At 45.9% G+C, this 18841-nt stretch overlaps 1 protein-coding gene across 1 annotated transcript in view; it reads right to left on the bottom strand.

The window, feature by feature from the left end:
• Positions 1 to 18802, bottom strand: part of psmd2 (proteasome 26S subunit ubiquitin receptor, non-ATPase 2) — a 25829-nt gene extending 7027 nt beyond the window's left edge. Inside the window, exons 1-11 of the mRNA XM_084467501.1 lie at positions 18623 to 18802; positions 18075 to 18131; positions 17725 to 17889; positions 15901 to 16022; positions 14121 to 14345; positions 13270 to 13428; positions 12933 to 13077; positions 12389 to 12449; positions 10528 to 10674; positions 9782 to 9888; positions 9304 to 9431 (exon numbers count right to left, since the gene is read on the bottom strand). Of these exons, the coding sequence (XP_084323627.1) occupies positions 9304 to 9431; positions 9782 to 9888; positions 10528 to 10674; positions 12389 to 12449; positions 12933 to 13077; positions 13270 to 13428; positions 14121 to 14345; positions 15901 to 16022; positions 17725 to 17889; positions 18075 to 18131; positions 18623 to 18754 (1448 nt within the window). The 5' untranslated portion in view covers positions 18755 to 18802. The remainder of the gene's footprint in view (positions 1 to 9303; positions 9432 to 9781; positions 9889 to 10527; positions 10675 to 12388; positions 12450 to 12932; positions 13078 to 13269; positions 13429 to 14120; positions 14346 to 15900; positions 16023 to 17724; positions 17890 to 18074; positions 18132 to 18622) is intronic.
• Between the last annotated feature and the right edge of the window lie 39 nt (positions 18803 to 18841).

Here is an 18841-nt window from a genome sequence, read left to right as displayed (position 1 = left end):
GTGAACTGTCCCCCGCGCCACCCTCCCCTTTCCCCTTCTCACACAGCTTCTGTGACGGCACCTCCTCAGCGAGCAGGGCGCCTGCAGCCGGAGGGGGCACCAATATGCAAATTCCCCACACAGTGATATGATAGATAATAGAAAAACGCTTCGCGGCCCGGATGATATTTTTTTTTTGCTCGTGTGCTCGTACCGCCCCCAATGTGACATAAAATAATGCTACCCCGGGCGGCTGCCCGCTTCTCCCGTGCCTAAAACCTCCACTACCTCCATCCCTCAAAAGTTACCGTTGGTTGCTCCGCCGCGCTTGCCATGATGATTGACTGCTCTCTGCATGCTATTGCTAGTACCAGCCTCAGTGTGGAATGAGCGCCCGCGACTATTGCGCAAGCGTGCAGCTGAGGCAGTGTTGCTGTCAAATCTGTCCCTGGGAAAAGTAACATTGTGCCCAACTGAAAAAGGAACTACATTTCGTTACCATATTTTCAGTAGTAACGCATTACACTACTTTTACCCGAAAAAAGTAGTTACGTTACTGTAACGCGTTACACACAACACTGTGTGTAACGCGTGACATTCCCCCCCCGTGACATTGGTCTCCTTTGCCACTTGTCCCTCCGTGTTTTCAAAAGAATTGCTGCTACACTTCAACCACGACTCCATCGTTGATCCAAGTGATTGACAGGCGATGCCAGGTGGCATATGACAGGTCGGGTCTAACCATCCTGGTATGGGGAGACTCTGGGTTTAAGGATAATGAAATTGAATAGCCTACTGAATATAAAATTCATTTTATGAACTTTAAATAATATTATATATATATAGTAAATAATTATTTTTAGTTTTGCGTGAGTTTTGCATGGATGGTACTTTTTAAAAAATATGTATTTTTTAAATCTCACGTACCCCCTGGATATCAGGCAAAAAACGTAGAAAGTTTGGCAGCGTAACAAAAACCATTAAAGATGATAAAAATAAAAGTAGGTGTAATGAATTTGTGCTGGTGAACATCACTCTCTCCGTTGGTTCTCGGTATATTGAATGGTTAATCTGGTACTGTGAGTAATCAGACAGAACGGAGCGTTTGATCTCATTTTATCACTGCACTAGATTTGAGTCCATATTATCATAGTTCATTAAGGCTAATAGTAGCCTATATTTTCAGTCAAACTGAAAGCAGATGACATGACTTGCTGGTAGAGGCGGTAATTGAGAAAAGGCACTATGCCTCGCCCACACACAGCCCTGGGGACCCTGACGAGCTCATTCATTTCTGAGGTTAAACCACACAAAAGTCTATAACTCTATAATTAAGCCGCAAATATTACAAAATATATAATCTGATGATCAGCCGGCCTGAAAAATCAGATTCAACAAATGTTAGTGAGGACACCCTAATGCTATTGTAATGTTACCCTACTATGAACCTAGTTCACAACTATGGGAGAGGAGTGCGTTGAGAAACAGAATTAGACCATTATGTGACCGTACTCCTCCTCCTCCTCCTACAACATGTTCAGTGACCATGTTGACTCGACCAATGTTACCTCAATGTGATTGGTTAACAGATTATTACACAGGGCATTTGCGATTCAAGTTAATGTTGATTTTTCGCAAAATGTTTCATTGCATGTGTGCGTCCAATTCAGCAGAATGTTTCATTATTTTATTTTTCAGGAGGCCCAACACACATCACTACATAATTAAGTATACCTCCTCAATTATACAGAGACGTTTGGTGGGCAGATTACCATCGGCAATAGCCAGCCACTAGCCTGGCTATTGCCAGACCAAGCTCAATCATAGATTGCATGTTGGTCTGAGGTAGGGATGGCGAAAATTAAAAATATTCTTGACCGACCACCGAGCCTCATTAACATTTAAATATGAGCGGACACGGGGATAGCACCCGGTCCGTCCCAGTGAGAGGCCGTGGCTCCAACAGCGGTACGACCTGTGTTTGAATTGAACCACGAGGCGTGCACAGTGACCGTGTGTAGAGAGCGGGCTCCAACGCCCACAATGGTCTGAGATGGCGCGGACCTGGTTGAGACCCTGTGCGGGATTCACCAGGGGCCAATCGGAAGAGGGCAACGTTAGGAGCTCATTTGAAACATCGCCGCGGCTCATTTAAGAAAATGACAGCTCTGAAGAGACGCCGCTTGGTTAGTTTGGAGGAGACAGTAGTGCTAATAATAATAAAGCAAGATGATGATCATCATTACCTTATCTGTTACCTGAAATGTAGTAATTTCCAAATCCAAGCCCATCTTAAGTGGAATATTGCCTAATAGACTGCAACATGATAAAACAGGCACCTTCAGAATGCGTAAAAGACGTCGCTGTGTCTTCTAATAACGGACAGAACAACTTTTTTTTGTTGTCGTCTGCCTGCCTCTAACCTTGAGTGTTTTAGCCTGTAGCCTAAAAGTTTTACTTTTCGCAAACATTGTGAGCTCGCGAACCCTATAAACTAGGGGTGTAACGATACACAAAAGTCACGATTCGGTACGTACCTCGGTTTTTAAGTCACGGTTCGGTATGTTTTTCGGTACAGCAGTTTTTATTATTTTATTTTTATTAAACAATTGGATTTTGATTTGATTTATTAAATTGTATCAAACAAATGCCTAACACAAATGAAAAGACAAATACAATTGAGGATAAAAACACAATAAAGTCCAGGACTTATTTCCATTGTGGTCCTCAACACAAAACATCAGGACAAGACGAGACACTCACAGTGTCAGAGTGTCACAGAGTGTGTGATAATCAAACACTTGAGTCAAAATTTTTATGTATTTTTTTTTTTCTCTGTACGTACCGAAATGAAACGTGCATCGAACCGTTAGACCCGTACCGAAAAATTTTGGTACAAATGAGTATCGTTACACCCCTAGTATAAACCCTGTGACCTCGCGGCAAATGTTTTTATTGGATTATCAAGTACAAACAGGCGAGTTATAAAAATTTTTGTGTGAGGGATAATTTGTTCACTTCACACAAAAAGATCTTGGAATGAGATGGCTAACTGTAGTGGTATAGCGTTTAGTCTACTGTCCATAATAATTTATTTATTATGGACAGAGATCATATTCTCCGCCGCTCGCATGCGGGAATAATTAAGAACAGTGGGCTAGAGACGCTGTGTCCGTCCAACTTCCAATAATGCCGCTTTTCCACCGCCAGTACCAGCTCGACTCGACACACCTTTTTTGCGTTTCCATTGGCAAAACAAGTACCTGGTACCTAGTACCGGCAGTGGTGGGCTGTCAGGGCCAGCAAGGCCTTCTCTGCTGGCCTAAACACTATCAGAATCACTGACTTATGTTTTAATATATTTTTTGTCATGAATATGTATTAAATTATTTCCAATAGTCTATTCTCTTCATTTCATAGCCTTTCTCTTGGTTGCGCTGCTTCCACTGGTGTATGTTTATGTTAGAGCTTTTATCCAATCACATTTCAGCCACATTTCAGCCACGTGTTGCCAGGGTCAAAGAAATCTGCCTTGACGCCTTCAGAATCGATAGTGCTGGCGTCTGTAGCTTAAAGTAAGTGGCAATGACGCTATTGCTTTAACCAATCAGATTTCGAGTTGGCAACACCGAGGCCATCTAGCAGGCGTCCAGTAACGACAGCATTTTCACGTCCTTTGATTGGATGGTCAGAGACAGATACTAGTCAGAGCCAGCAAAGCAAATATAGCCACCGGCACAAAGTATACAAAGTATATTTTGCAAGTAGATTTAAATTAATATAGCGGTTTTAACAACCCACAATGGCTGACGGAGGAGAAGAAGTTGGTTTGGTCGCAGATGTGCTTACAAAACCATTTTCAAGGCGGACTTTTCAAGAAAAGAAAAACATTGTGAAGAACGGTCGGCCGACCCCGAAGCTAACAAGTCTGTCCCAGCCGGGAAAAGGGTTTGTCCGCCACTTTCAAGTTAGCAACTACGAGCGGTACCCTTGGCTCACAGCCTCCGAGGAGCACTGCAAATTGTATTGCTGGGAATGCCTGTTATTTGCAACTGATCGACTTGGTGTTTGGAGCCACAGTGGGTTTGAAAACTTGAGTTGTCTAACCAAGGCAGCAGGGAGACACCAAAGCACGGCCGGACACTTACACGCAACGGTGCTTTTGAAAACTTTTGGGGAAACCCGAGTGGATCTAAAGCTCAACGAGCAAGTGCTCAGGGAAACGGAGCTCCACAACGAAAAGGTGAAGAAAAATAGAGAAATCTTGAAAAGACTGATAGATTGTGTCCTATTTTTGGGTAAACAGGAACTTTCATTTAGAGGACACGATGAAAGCGCCGGATCCACCAATAGAGGAAACTATTTGGAGCTTCTTTCTTTCCTTGCTGAAAACAACACAGACTTGCATTACCACCTGACCACTAATAAAGTGTTTTGTGGGACGTCAGGCAAAATACAAAACGACCTGATTAGTGCTATTGCTGAAGTGATGAGAAGAGATGAAAAGGGAGGTTAATAAAGCACCGTTTGTCGCTGTTATGGTGGACGAGACGACAGACGCGAGTAATGCAGCGCAGCTCGCACTGGTCCTGCGTTATGTGACGGACACAGGTGTCAAGGAGCGGTTTGTCAGATTTAAAGATGTAACTAGTGGCAAGCGGGCCGATGACATTGCTGCTCTTATTGTCGGTTTCCTGGAGGAATATGAATGTCTGGATAAAGTTGTGGCACAGTGTTACGATGGGGCAGCGGTCATGTCATCTGGACTAAATGGGGTGCAGGCTAAAGTTAAGGAGAGGGCTCCTATTGCCTTATTCATACACTGCCATGCACATCGACTGAATCTGGTACTGACTCAAGGGGCCTCAAAGCTGAAAGAGTGCAAGATCTTGTTTGCCCACCTCAATGGCCTGGCTGCATTTTTCTCCAGATCCCCTAAGCGCACGCAACTACTGGACGATATTTGCCAGCGGCGTCTTCCTCGTGTGGCACCAACGCGGTGGCAATACACATCGAGATTGGTCAGTACAGTCTTTGAGAAGAGAGATGCTCTAAAGGAGCTGTTTGACTACATACTGGAACATCATGATGAGTACGACGAGGACGCTTTGCGTTGTGCTGATGGATTTAATGCACGTCTGGATGATTTTGAGTTTTGTTTTTTGCTTCACACATTTAATGGCATTTTTGAGCATTCAGATGTGCTTTTTGCAATACTTCAGAGCAAAACATTGGATGTACAATTCTGTCTGGCAAGGGTGAAGGAGTTTTGTGACACCATTGAGCGAGAGAGGGGCCGGTTTGATGAGATCTACGAGGCCACTGCGCGCATCTCAAGCGCTCCGAGCGCATGGAGGGGCCCGGCAAAAAGAGACGTTCGCGCACACTACCACCAACTCCACAGCAACGTTCTGGACAACATTCTTTGCCAGATACAGAATAGATTTCAAGACCACGAACAATTGATGTTTCTGTCCCTCCTCGACCCCCAGCAGTTCAAGACATACCGGAAAAAATTCCCGCACACAGCCTTCTCCAGCTTAACGCAGAGTCACGGAACACTGTTCGATCTGTCCCGGCTGAAAACAGAACTGACTGTGATGTATGCCATGACTGACTTTGAAGGGAAAAGTCCCACTGATCTCCTTGATTTCCTTCAGAACAAAAATCTGGGTGACAGCATGGCGCAGCTGTACACATTGGCATGTTTGGCGGTGACCATCCCAGTGTCCACTGCTTCTGTCGAGCGGACATTCTCCGCCCTGAAGCGAATTAAAACTTACTCCAGAAACACGACTGGCCAGACTCGACTTTCAGCATTAGCCTCCATGGCCATAGAAAGGGACTTATTGTTGGAACTGAAACGCACAGATAAAATGTACAACAGAGTAATCGAACTCTTCTTGAGGAACGAAAGGAGGATGGACTTTGCGTACAAATAATCAGTAGTTTTGGTGAGTAATGCATTTTATTTAAACGTTTTAATATTTTTGTTATTTAATTAGGTTAATATTGATGTTTCTGCTAGAGATGATGTATGTATGGCAGCTGTGGCTACAGTGAAAAGAGACTTGTTGAATTGTCCTAATTGGGTTTCTTACTTTTAGTAATGGCATTCTCTCTTGCTACATGAGATACCTCAGTGTTTCCCACACATAGGCCAATGTGTGGCGCTGCGCCACAGATTGAACAACGAGCGCCACAAATTGATTCCGCTTTTCTTATTTATTTTTACTTGAACGCGATTTTTAAATGTAACTCCGCCAGCCCGTAATCGCGCCCCCGTAATGCTGCCAGTCCGACATGTTCCCATCCGCCGTGCGCGTATGCAAATTAGCCATGTGCGCCAAACAGAAGAAGGGCCCTATCTTGCGCCCGGCGCAATTGACTTTCTACACCGACGCATGTGTCGTTGCTAGTTTGCACCCGGCGCAAAGCTGATTTTCCCCCGCAGCAACCAGGCACCACTACACTTGCATGTTAAATATTATGATGTCAAAGATTATTCATACGTGTGAAACTGCATAGAAATAGAGTGTGGAAACATTTTTTTCCCATAGGGCTGCATGAATGAACATGAATGAAGTATAGTAGGCTATGCGTTAAAATAATAATAACAATAATACATTCGAGCAAAGTATATTCCAGGCTTCCAAAACAAAATCTAGTTTTAGGGTAAATGATTGGTTAAATGATTTGGGAAAGAACAGCTGATACAGCGGTAAGTTGTACTTTTAAATCAATGCATCTGTAAACACCGTACAGCAAACACATATGTTCTTGACCCAGACATCGTGTACAAGCCCATTACTTTTAGGATTTATGAGTATTTGATCGTGAGAAAACATAGTTTTACCGCGAGTGAGTATTTAATAGAATGAATGAATGCGGGTGATGCTTGGTGCGCGTGTGTGTGCGCGCCCATCTGTCTAAACACACGCAAATTAAACACGTAAGTGTATGAGAAGGAAATCGAGTCAGTCGACCTAATAATGATGGCATTAAGAGGTGGATTAGTTCATGTAGGACACCAGTGAAGGCCTAGGTGTGAAATGCACGGCCCGCCACTGAGTACCGGGTACTTTTTTTTAGTACTACCTCCGTCGAGGTTCCAAGCGAGTTGAGTAGGTACTTTTGTGTGACGTAAACAGGCTGCTGGTAACTGATTGGCCAGCGGCTGTAAACGGGAATAATCACTCAAAGTTAAGTTGTGTCCGGCGTGGTTGGAGTCCACGAACCCGCTCCCGAGGGGGACACTGATCAGCGTTTCACCGTGTGTGTCGCTCCTTTCCCGGGGCTAGAGTTAGGCTGTGCGTGGTTGTGTGTGTCCGGCGTGGCTGGAGTCCACGGACCGGCGGATCAGCGTTTCGCTGTTTCGTTTTAGTGTCGTTCCTTTCCTAGGGCTCGAGTTTCGCCTCTATCAACGTTACCGTATGACAACAATAGACGCGCAGTCATTGCGCTTTTTATTTTATTTTATTTCCCATCATAACCTTTCCCGGGAATCGCGTCTCCCGTGATTAAAACCTAATGACGACCCGCCCATGGTGGAGAGGTTCTTTTCTACGACCCGCCCACATTGAAGAGGTACTTTTTTAGATGGAAACGCGCCTGGAACCGAGTCGAGTCGAGGCGAGTTGAGTCGAGTCGAGCTGATACTGTCGGTGGAAAAGCGGCATAAGTCACCTCATCTGATCATCTTTTTGTGTGAAGTGAAACCAACCCACACACTCCACACTGACCCCAATCTTTTTTTTAACCGACAAGATTGGTTAACGTTGATACGCTCAACCATTGGTCATCATCGGTTAACATCCCTAGTCTGAGGAGGCTACTGTCATTTTCTTCAGCACCAGAGGCGTGATCAACAGGCAGAGTTCAAACGACTCTGTACGCAAATGGTTGCTTGCCGTCGCTTCCCTGTCGTCATTGTGTTAAACCAGCCAATAGCGCACCAGGGGGAAAAGCCAGCTTGGTGATTGGCTCCCGTAAGAGCGGATCAGAAGCAGGAAGAAATGTATTGCTCCTCTCCAGACCCTGCTGCAGGGCGAATTCAAATCGCCGGCAGAACGGGCTGGGGGTACCCAGTCTAATGGCCCACCCCTACACCTGCAGGATCGATCTACACTATAAGGTCATATGGCCCACCCCTACACCTGCAGGATTGATCTACACTATAAGGTCATATGGCCCACCCCTACACCTGCAGGATCGATCTACACTATAAGGTCATATGGCCCACCCCTACACCTGCAGGATTGATCTACACTATAAGGTCATATGGCCCACCCCTACACCTGCAGGATTGATCTACACTATAAGGTCATATGGCCCACCCCTACACCTGCAGGATCGATCTACACTATAAGGTCATATGGCCCACCCCTACACCTGCAGGATCGATCTACACTATAAGGTCATATGGCCCACCCCTACACCTGCAGGATTGATCTACACTATAAGGTCATATGGCCCACCCCTAGGTAAGCCCTTCAGAATCCATCTACACTTGTACCGCTGGTGACCTCATGGACGACTCCATTCTGCCACATTCTTTTGCTTTCTTATTGAACTTATTGTGGTGGGAGAAAAGAAAGATTCTATTCAGTATCACAATATTTTGCTCAACGATATTGATACAGTAGTGCTACATACATACATAAGTATTGCAATATTTATTTTTATTTTATTTATTTAGTTTACTCTGATTGTATGTAGCATGTTGACCAACTCCCTTTTCTGAACAAAAACACCAATATTCCCAAATTAATTAAACATTTTGGTTGATGACATTGCAGCCAAAAGGACTGGACTCTAGCAGTGCACATTTGTTTATTTCTCTCAATTTTATTGAAGCTCTAAGTAACTCTTATAAACATGATTATTGTCAGGTTTATGTTACTCTATTATGTCTGCTTTATGTTACTCTATTTGTTAGGAGCTCAGCATTCATGTGAGCGGTTTTTGCACTACCCTCCTAAGTTTACGCACTTCATGTGTAGTAGATAATGTTGTTCACAGAATTAAATGTGACATTTTAAGTGAGTTGAGATGTGAGTCTTATTTTCCTCATTTTTTGTAATGCCTTCGAATAATATGGGGGACATGAATCGTAATATATATATATATATATATATATATATATATCGCAGAATCAAATCGCAATACTTTCTGTATGGCAATATGTTAAGAAACACAATAATATTGAACCGTGGCCCAAATATCATAATACTATAGAATCGTCACATTTTTGCCAATTCCCACCCGATTGGTCATACTGCACATCAACAGGCTGGAGCCTCCTCATGATGGATCAATGCTTACCCGAAGATGGCTCCTATCCGCATGACGTTGCTGTTGTGGAGCACATAGTCTGAGAGCAGCGCCAGGGCCGGGTCGCACTCGTTCCTCACGCCAGAGTTGACGATGCCACAGGCCAGCAAGGCCCCTGACTGTAAAGGGACACAACAGGGACTGTGAGGAGGACAGCTCATCACTCCAGAGCACACTCCCACTGTGTCCCAGTAGCCTGTAGAGGCGGGAATATCCTTTTGCCATAACCACGTCATGACCATAATTGAGTTCTCTGTGAAAATAATCCATCAAAAACACTTGAAAAAGGTTTTGAATAATGCTTGACCTAGTAGAATTTGTGCAACAATCTGTCCGGAGTGAAATGAACCATAAACGCATAGAACATGGTTATAAGCAGACGCAAACATTATGTAAATGCATAAAACATTTTGTGTAATTAATAAATGCTATTTTTTTTAATACCCATATTGATATTGTGGGTCCCCACCTTGATGTAGTCCTCGGAGGAGTAGAGGTACTTGTCTATCTGGGTGAGACCGCCGTCCACATCCCAGAGCAGGATCATCCCCAGGGAGGCTGCAGCGCTCAACATGCCTGAGAAACAGTTAAATATTATTAAAGTCATGCGTCTGTCAATGGGCCGTACAACAGATGATAGAGCTGTTGGAGCAAATAAAACAAACTCTTCATCTCTCTCTGCGATGCCCTCTGATAACCCTGGGGATCTAATCCTGTTCGTGGCATTCGTAGCGTGGTCCTGGACCTCCCCATCACCCCGCAGGCCTCACTGTGGTCCTTGACCTCCCCATCACCCCGCGGGCCTCACGTGGTCCTGGACCTCCCCATCACCCCGCGGGCCTCACGTGGTCCTGGACCTCCCCATCACCCCGCGGGCCTCACGTGGTCCTGGACCTCCCCATCACCCCGCAGGCCTCACGTGGTCCTGGACCTCCCCATCACCCCGCAGGCCTCACGTGGTCCTGGACCTCCCCATCACCCCGCAGGCCTCACGTGGTCCTGGACCTCCCCATCACCCCGCGGGCCTCACGTGGTCCTGGACCTCCCCATCACCCCGCGGGCCTCACGTGGTCCTGGACCTCCCCATCACCCCGCAGGCCTCACGTGGTCCTGGGCCTCCCCATCACCCCGCAGGCCTCACGTGGTCCTGGACCTCCCCATCACCCCGCAGGCCTCACGTGGTCCTGGACCTCCCCATCACCCCGCGGGCCTCACCGTGGTCCTTGTTCTTGTACAGCCACTTGTTGCCGTCGTCCGTGAGCAGCTTGTCCTGGCCGAAGGCGGCGTTGACGAAGCCGTTGACGAAGGAGGAGGCCAGGTTCATACGGGCCGAGTCCACCTGGGAGCCGCTGCCGCCGAACCCTGGGGGGACACACACACACACACACCTCTCAGAACGGGGGGTTCAGCCGAACCCTGGACACACACACTCCTCTCGGAACAGGGGTTCAGCCGAACCCTGGACACACACACACACTCCTCTCAGAACAGGGGTTCAGTTCTCCAGCTCCTACAGTTAGTCCCTTTGAATGGTTCAATAAAACCCTTGGCATAGGCCTTGTAGGTCTTTCAGAAAGTGAAGGAAATTATGCCATGGCTTCTGTGCAGTGCCTTGCGGTACACTACAGATGAAACCTGGTCCCCCGCTACAGTGCAGGGTAGAGTGTACTAGGGTTTAATCCCGGGAAATCTGATCAAGACTAACCTTTCCCGATTCCCGGGAAAGTTTATGACGGGAAACGGGAAATAAAATAAAATAAAAAACGCAATGAGTGCGCGTCTATTGTTGTCATACGGTAACGTTGATGGTGGCAAAACTCTAGCCCAGGGAAAGGAGCGACACACACGGCGAAACGCTGATCCGTGTCCCCCTCTGGAGCGGGTCCATGGCCACGCTGGATACAACTTAACTTCGATTGATTATTCCCGTTTGGAGCCGCTTACAAATCTCAACAGCCACACAACGGATTTAGTTTAACAATGGTTTAGGAATCATTAAATGTATTACTTTAACAGATTTTGTTAGTTTTTATGAGTTCTGTAAAATATTGGTTTTATAAGGGTTGCCTAGATTTTCACAGACAATCCAAGAAAGTCACAGACAATCCACCTGGCATTTGATAATTATCGCTGCAGCAGATGTCACACAGCAGAATTGATCATTGCAAACTGTGTTGATGGACATAAACTGTGTTCTTTTGCCCTAATAATGATACAAATAATATAAAGAAATCGCAACTTGTTCCCAAATGGGAATTTGGGAATGCATATTTCAATGATACATTAGGTCTACTTTAGCCTGGCTCCGCCCGCCTCCGTACTTCCGCTCAATTTTCATTTCCCTTCAGTACTACGTCTGGGTTTGCAGTATTTTCTGCAGCCAATTTTTTGGCCGTCCAATCAGCAAACAGAGGGAGTGGCTGAGAACATTGACGTCGAGTTTGTGCGCTGGTTTGAGTCATAGTCAAACGTCAGCGATTGGTTATGGCAGATCCAGAGTGGCACTGAGGCAGATCCAATAGTTTCAAACTCCAACAGACACCCGCCTTCAAGTGAGTTAACGTTTGTCAATGGAGAAAGGCCAGACTCTCGGTGCAAATGAAATGAAATACGAGATTCTGGTAGGACCAGGCTAGGTCTACTTGGGCTAAAAAAAAAAAATTAGATGAATCAGATCCCGGGAAAAGACCAAAACAACCAAAAAAAACACAACCCATTTCCTGGGAATCCCGGGAAATGGGTTGTGTTTTTTTTGGTTGTTTTGGTCTTTTCCCGGGATCTGATTCATCTAATTTTCGGGAAAAATAATAAACCCTAGAGTGTACCCCCATACCCATCAATAGACAAAGTGTGTAGAGTGTACCCCATACCCATCAATAGACAAAGTGTGTAGAGTGTACCCCATACCCATCAATAGACAAAGTGTGTAGAGTGTACCCCATACCCATCAATAGACAAAGTGTGTAGAGTGTACCCCATACCCATCAATAGACAAAGTGTGTAGAGTGTACCCCATACCCATCAATAGACAAAGTGTGCCTTGGCAACACCATTCACACCCAACATCTCTACTCACGGTTATTTTCAAGGTGGGTTTTGTAGATGTCGTCTGGGACTTTGGGCTCCATGATGTCCAACTGTAGGAGGAAACGGCCAGAGAATACATTCATTAATGTGTTAGAAACACACTGAGGATAAGCCGCTATCCCCTCTCTCATCTGCCCTGACACATACACCTCATTCTTCAAGTGTCGTCTGTCTCATCCGCAGTCTGAAGACAAGCTTTTCTCAGAAATGAGTCACTCCTTTCCAGCAGTCGGAGAGCAGTCTCCAATCCTCCTCCACCCTTATCTTGTCCATCCTCAATTTGCAATAAGCACAATACTCGTTGGTCTGCAGTAAACCCCAGCCGTCCCCTACCCTCGTCCATCTCTGTGTTTATCCCGACTCTGACCTCTTCTTCCTCGCAGCCTCCCTCCCCTCTCGGGCCAGGGCCACATCTCTGCGTTTATCCCGACTCTGACCTCTTCTTCCTCGCAGCCTCCCTCCCCTCTCGGGCCAGGGCCACATCTCTGCCTTTAACCCGACTCTGACCTCTTCTTCCTCGCAGCCTCCCTCACCTCTCGGGCCAGGGCCAGGAAGTTGCTGTTGAGCTGGACGTTGGACATGATCTCAGTCAGGTCCTCGTAGTCCTCCACGTCCTCGTTGAGCTCCAGGAACATGCCGTGGCGACCGAGCATGAAGGCCATCTCCTTCTGCGTGACACTGTGGTAGGAGGGGGTGCAGACAGGCACAGGGGCAACCCTTTCAATGGAGACTAAACATTTGAAAATGCACCACATTCGAGGCACAGGGTAGAATAATACACCCGAGGGATATTTATGACTGGTAATGGTGCCAATATGGCTTCTTTTGCCTATGGTGAAAGGATAGACAGCCCTGGGTGAGCATACGCACATGTCCTTGCAGGATGTGAAGATGTTCTCCACCAGCTCCACGTCATTGAGCATCAGGGCCAGGCGAAGGGCCTCGGGGTAACGGTTGAACTTGCGGAAGATGTTGAGAGAGCACTTGAGCAGCGCAGAGTTCTCCGGCTCGGGGACGTAGCTCACGCAGCTGATTGGGGACCACAGATTGAGAGTTAGTGATGCCACTTCAGCCAGAGCCTGGCTTTGTATTGCTTTGTTGTAGATGTCCTTGCTTTTCCTCATTTCAACTCTGACTGTGACAAATACAACTTGTTTCTCAACACATATTTATACTGGAATGGCTTCCCTGTACTCTGAGGTGGTAGATGCAATATTTAACCAATCAGAGTCCACTATGGGGATCTACTTGCATTACCATGTAGCTATTGAGTAGATGGGTTTTATCCCAGTGAATTCAGAGATGTGTCATTAAGGAGTAGGTTGGGGTTAGGGATCTTGCTCAGGGATGCCTACAGGAAAGCTCCAGGAAACACCTGAGCCACTACCTTGCTGTGGCCCAGAGTTCACCTAATGGCATCATGTCTATCTTTTGGGGAGAGACTTTTGGGCAGAGTCCGACTCGGCAAAGCTTCAGTGTAAAACGGATGGCACAGCAGACGAGACATTGACCATCATAAAACGAAAACGATGGTTTGTACATGTCAAGTGGTTTGTACGTGTACGTAAGTGTCACTGAAAATGCACCTTAGCACCAGTGCTATAAAACAACTATTAATCATAAACACTATAAATGAGCATATGACCTAACGTCTTATTATTGGTAAGTAGAGCTTTTTGATAAATCCTGTTTAAAGAGTGAATACCTTGAGTTAGACATACCTGGTGAGGTAGAGGCAGACCTTGGCGTAGGCATTGTCGTCTATGTAGTTCTCCAGCATGTCCAGCCTCTCAACCTCCATGAGCAGGTCGCAGGCCTCGTGCTCAGCGTTGTGCGCCATGTTGTAGGGAACAATCTCCTTCACCAGCTTCAGCAGCGTCTCCTGCTTGGTCTTGTCACTCTCCTCCACCTCCTGCCACTCCTTGGCCACCTCTCCGGCCAAGTGCCTGGGAAACCAAGGAGAACAAGTCCAGAAGATCAGCTCCTGGAGCAGGGAAGTGTCCTCCAGACACAGGTCAGTCTGACACAGCACACAAAGGGAACGGGGTTCATGACCCCGAGAAGGGTTCGATGGCCACGATGAGGGGTTGGCCCAGGGAAGTTCTCGCACAATCGACAAGTTTTACAATAATGACCGCCAGAAACGTCCCGAGTTTGAATTTGGAAGTATACATTTTAGTTATGAAGATATTGTATGATCAACATGTTGACATTACTCTTAATTACATCTGATCTGACTAGATCAGACAACTAAAGATGCGATCAGCAGTGTGAGCCGGTGTGTCAGAGACCTGCCCAGGAGACGCGGATAACCAGACGAAGCCATCGCAGCAGCACTCCCATCTAGAGCCACTGTTTGGTCCACATTTCAATACAATAACTGACTTACAAAGTACCCTGCTATGAACAATAGCCAAACTAAGACACAATTAACCAAGATACAACCCACGTTTCCAAATGTTGCCAATGGATACAACATTAACTCCCACTAGCTCTATGACTGTAAAAGGCAGGTCAAACAGCCTGGCCAGTAGAGCACCAGTGTTTATCAAAAGGCACATACTCTATATAATAAAAGGTTAAACAGAGTTTAACTTTAATGTGCACATTAATTTGTACATTGTCAAAAATAAGCGTATGCTTAAAGGACAATTTCAGTATTTTGCACTTTGAGCCCCCTTTCTGAGTTGCCGAGGATGGAATAGAGTTTTGGGGGGCTGTTTACGTTTGGTTGTAGTCTTTTAGCTCGGTTCTCTGTATCAACAGAAGGGCTAGAACCGAGCGAAAGACTACAACCAAGCGTAAACAGCCCCGCTTTCCGTCTTCCAACAGAAATCAATGGATTTACAAAATGCCAAATAAAACACGACAGAAACTGTATTTCGCTACCACTCGGTGAGTTGCACATTTCTGAAAACAAACGTTTAGGGTTGTTTAAGGACAGGTTTGTGAATGCCCGTAGCCAGCCATTCTGAAGCAGGCAGGGGCGATTCTAAATGAGCCAAATACCCGAGACAGGACCAATAGTCTAAATGTCGGTGTCAACCACTCTATTTCATCCTAGTCAGCCCAGAAAGAGGGCTCAATGTGCTAAATACCGGAATTGTCCTTTAACGAGTACCTTTTTTAATTTGGACCGACTGTGGAAGAATGCAATTATTTCCTTTTTATTCATTTTTCTACAGGCCACAAGTATTTAAACCCAGCAAGACTTATCAAAGAAGAAGTAGGCATTTTTTGTTATACATGCTACATGTCACACTACATGCTACAATGACTTATACTACTTCATTTATTATTATTATTTTTTTAATCAATATCACCAAAAACTTTTAGTTTACACCTTGCTTGCACAATCGATGTAAACCTGCTTAAAGCACCAAAAATAAATAGGACAGCCTCAGATGTCCGAAATCAGCACTTCCACAATCTGTTATTTGGTTGCGAGCAGAGCTTTGAACCGTGGCTTCATGGTCCACAGGGCCAGGTCACACTACCCACCTGACGTATTCATGCCCCCACGAGGCCAGCTCCTCCTGGGAGCCCAGCAGCCGGTACTTCAGACACTCCCTCTCGCCACTCATGGTCATGGCCAGCACTGACACCACATCAGCACAGAAATGCTGGAAACACAGAAGCAGCAAAAGGCTTAAGAAAATCACATGTTCAATTCTGCTAGAGATAATATTTTGCTGAAATGCTGCTCTCAACGACCATTTTATTATTGTTTAACTTGGAAATTGTTCTCTTATATGATCGTCAACATAGTAATCAATTTTTTCCCAAGTTCCCGATTTAGAGAAAAGGGACTCAAATCAATCAATGTCTTTGCCATTCTCCCCAAAACACTGCAAACGATCCACTCTGCTCTGAAGGCAGGTGGCATTTTTTTTGTTACGTCTGATCGATTGGTACTTTGTGGATACACTGGGAAGCAGACATTTAAATCCATCCTTTGCAGGATCATCAATCACTCAACTAGTACAAGCGTGGGACAATGTGAAGTGGTGACCTCAAACCGTACGTGAACAACCACGGCGACATTAGCCAAGGAGTATTCCACCTGTGGTGTACTGGTGGAACAAGGGTACTGCACTGTGGCAGAGAAGGGTCACAACACATGCAAGACGTTCGTAATTGAATAGAACCGCCAACCGGATATGGGTCCGTCACTGATTATGGTCCCCCCGGAAACATTTCCGTTGTCATTACTTGCAGTTTGTTTCCCTATTTGCTCGTGTTGTGAAATCAATGCAGGTATTTTCTGAGTTTGCAGGTGTTTTTCCGAATTTGCAGGTGTTTTGGAATTTGCAGCACACGTGTTGTGTAACCGATGAGTGTTTTCTGAATTTGCAGGTGTTTTCTGTATATGCAGGTGTTGTGGCATTAGTGTTATGACTCTTCTCGGCCACCGTAGTACTGCAGGTGGTAAGTGGGATTTTGTTCTTTAAATACACATTTTCTATAATAGAAAAAAACAACATAAACATGATTTTCTTAAAAATAATAAATATTGGTATTATTAAAAAAAAAAAAAGTCACTTGGTGCATTCCATCATACGTTTAAGTGTAATGTTTTCAATTGATGTTTTGTGTTAATTTGTGTTTGCTACTGGCCATGGCCTAAAGGGGCGCTGGCACTCTTTACCAAGCCACTGCATGTGTATTTCACATTTCTTTATAATTTGCATATGCAGTGGTCCGCGAAAGGTATTGATGCCAATTTAGGGCTCCACCTAAAGTCAAAGGTGTGAACCAGTGTATTAGTTAACTCAATGATACAAGAAGTGGATCTGAATCATGAATTGGCAGCGAATCCACAAAGTGCCTCATGCATGTGTTCTTCAGGGTAGTTTGGTCCCCAGCCAGTGGCGGTCTCAACATAGAGGCATAGGTAGGCGGCCGCTTGGGGCCTCCATAGTAGTAGAGTCTCTCTCTCTCGATATCGGGTTCCAACGTGACTACTAGTTTGTGTAGTGCTACACTTTGTGTGTTCTCTGCTTTCCATCTTCATTTTGGAGTAAAGAAGTGTATACCGGGTTTAAATGGGAAGATTTTTTTTCCCATCTCCAACCTTTACTTCCGCGTGGATTAGCTTTACGTGCCTATCCACCATTCAGTCTGTACATTTTTTTTCTCCGTTCTCTTTTAACGACTCGTGTTCTTAAGGCACGCATAGGGAGCAAATGGGGCTAGTAAACACCAGGCATTACATTTTAATGAGATCAGAAAATGTCCTGAAAAATAGATGCCGATGATATGGCTATATATGATGACAGTGGAGGCACATAGCATAATAAATACTGTGTGTTCTACAGCTCCTACCTTGTTCTCCCCGCCGGGCATCGCCTCGTAGATATCCTTGAGCTTGGCATAGTGCGGGCGCAGGAACTTGAGGGGCTTGGGCACAGAGGTCATGGAGGTGGTGGAGGAGCGGATCTGTCTGCGGAGCTCCTCCAGCGCCGCGTGGTGTAGGGTCGCGTCCTCATCCTGTCCAGGTCAGGAAGAGCATTAGGACTTCTTATTTTCCACCACTGAAATGCAACATGACCAACCACACGCTCCACAGCATAGAACGAGTGAATGTGGTGAGTGCATCATTTCCTTTTGAGTGAGACACTGTTGGTGTATTTGATTATTTAATGTGATGTGTATCCTGGTCAGAGTATACGTACACCCAACCTCTCGACCAGCAGCTCCAAATCCTCTTGCAGCTGCTTGTCTTCCTCAGACTGTAGAAAGAGCGTTCAAGGAAAAGAATCAACACAAAACACGCCAGTTTAATGAGGTTCAACAGCTAGTTCAACACATTGAGATAGTAGCTTATACATGGCTAACACACACTGTAATCATGTAAACGGGTCAATGGATTAAAAACGTATCACTGAATGCACATGTCTGTCTGTCTGTGTGTGTGTGTGTGTGTGTGTGTGTGTGTGTGTGTGTGTGTGTCATTTCAGATAGCATCCCGCTAGCCGGCTAGCGGCTAACTAGCTCTGAGCTAACGGGAGGACTGAGCCAGTGAGAGGGCATTAAAGACACTAAAAGCAGTATTTAAGAGGTCGGAGATGACTACGCCCAGACCTCACAGAGACCACCACTCCACGGGTGGTAGATGGTCCGTGAGGGGACACCGTGGGGAGAGGACCCCGGCCTAAAGTGTCGGCAGGCGGCAGTGACTCAGGAGAAACACCGCTAGCATGAGGAGACCTCCGCGACTCACCAGCTCCTTCTCCTCCTTCTTCTCCTTGTCCTTGTCCTTCCCGGCGAGCTTCTCCCCCTTCTCCCCCTTCTCCTTCTCCTTCTCCTCGGTCTTCTCGATCTGTTTCTTCTCTTTGTTTTTGGCCTCCTCCATGGCTGCTGTTGTGTTAACTGTGGGCTGCTGAGGGACTATGGAGGACCGAGGGGGAGGACTTCTTCAGGTCCAGGAGTTGAGTGGTCG

This window comes from Micromesistius poutassou (assembly GCF_964030765.1).
Source record: "Micromesistius poutassou genome assembly, chromosome: 4".
Classification (NCBI taxonomy): domain Eukaryota; kingdom Metazoa; phylum Chordata; class Actinopteri; order Gadiformes; family Gadidae; genus Micromesistius; species Micromesistius poutassou.
This window is presented reverse-complemented; position numbering and strand designations above follow the sequence as displayed.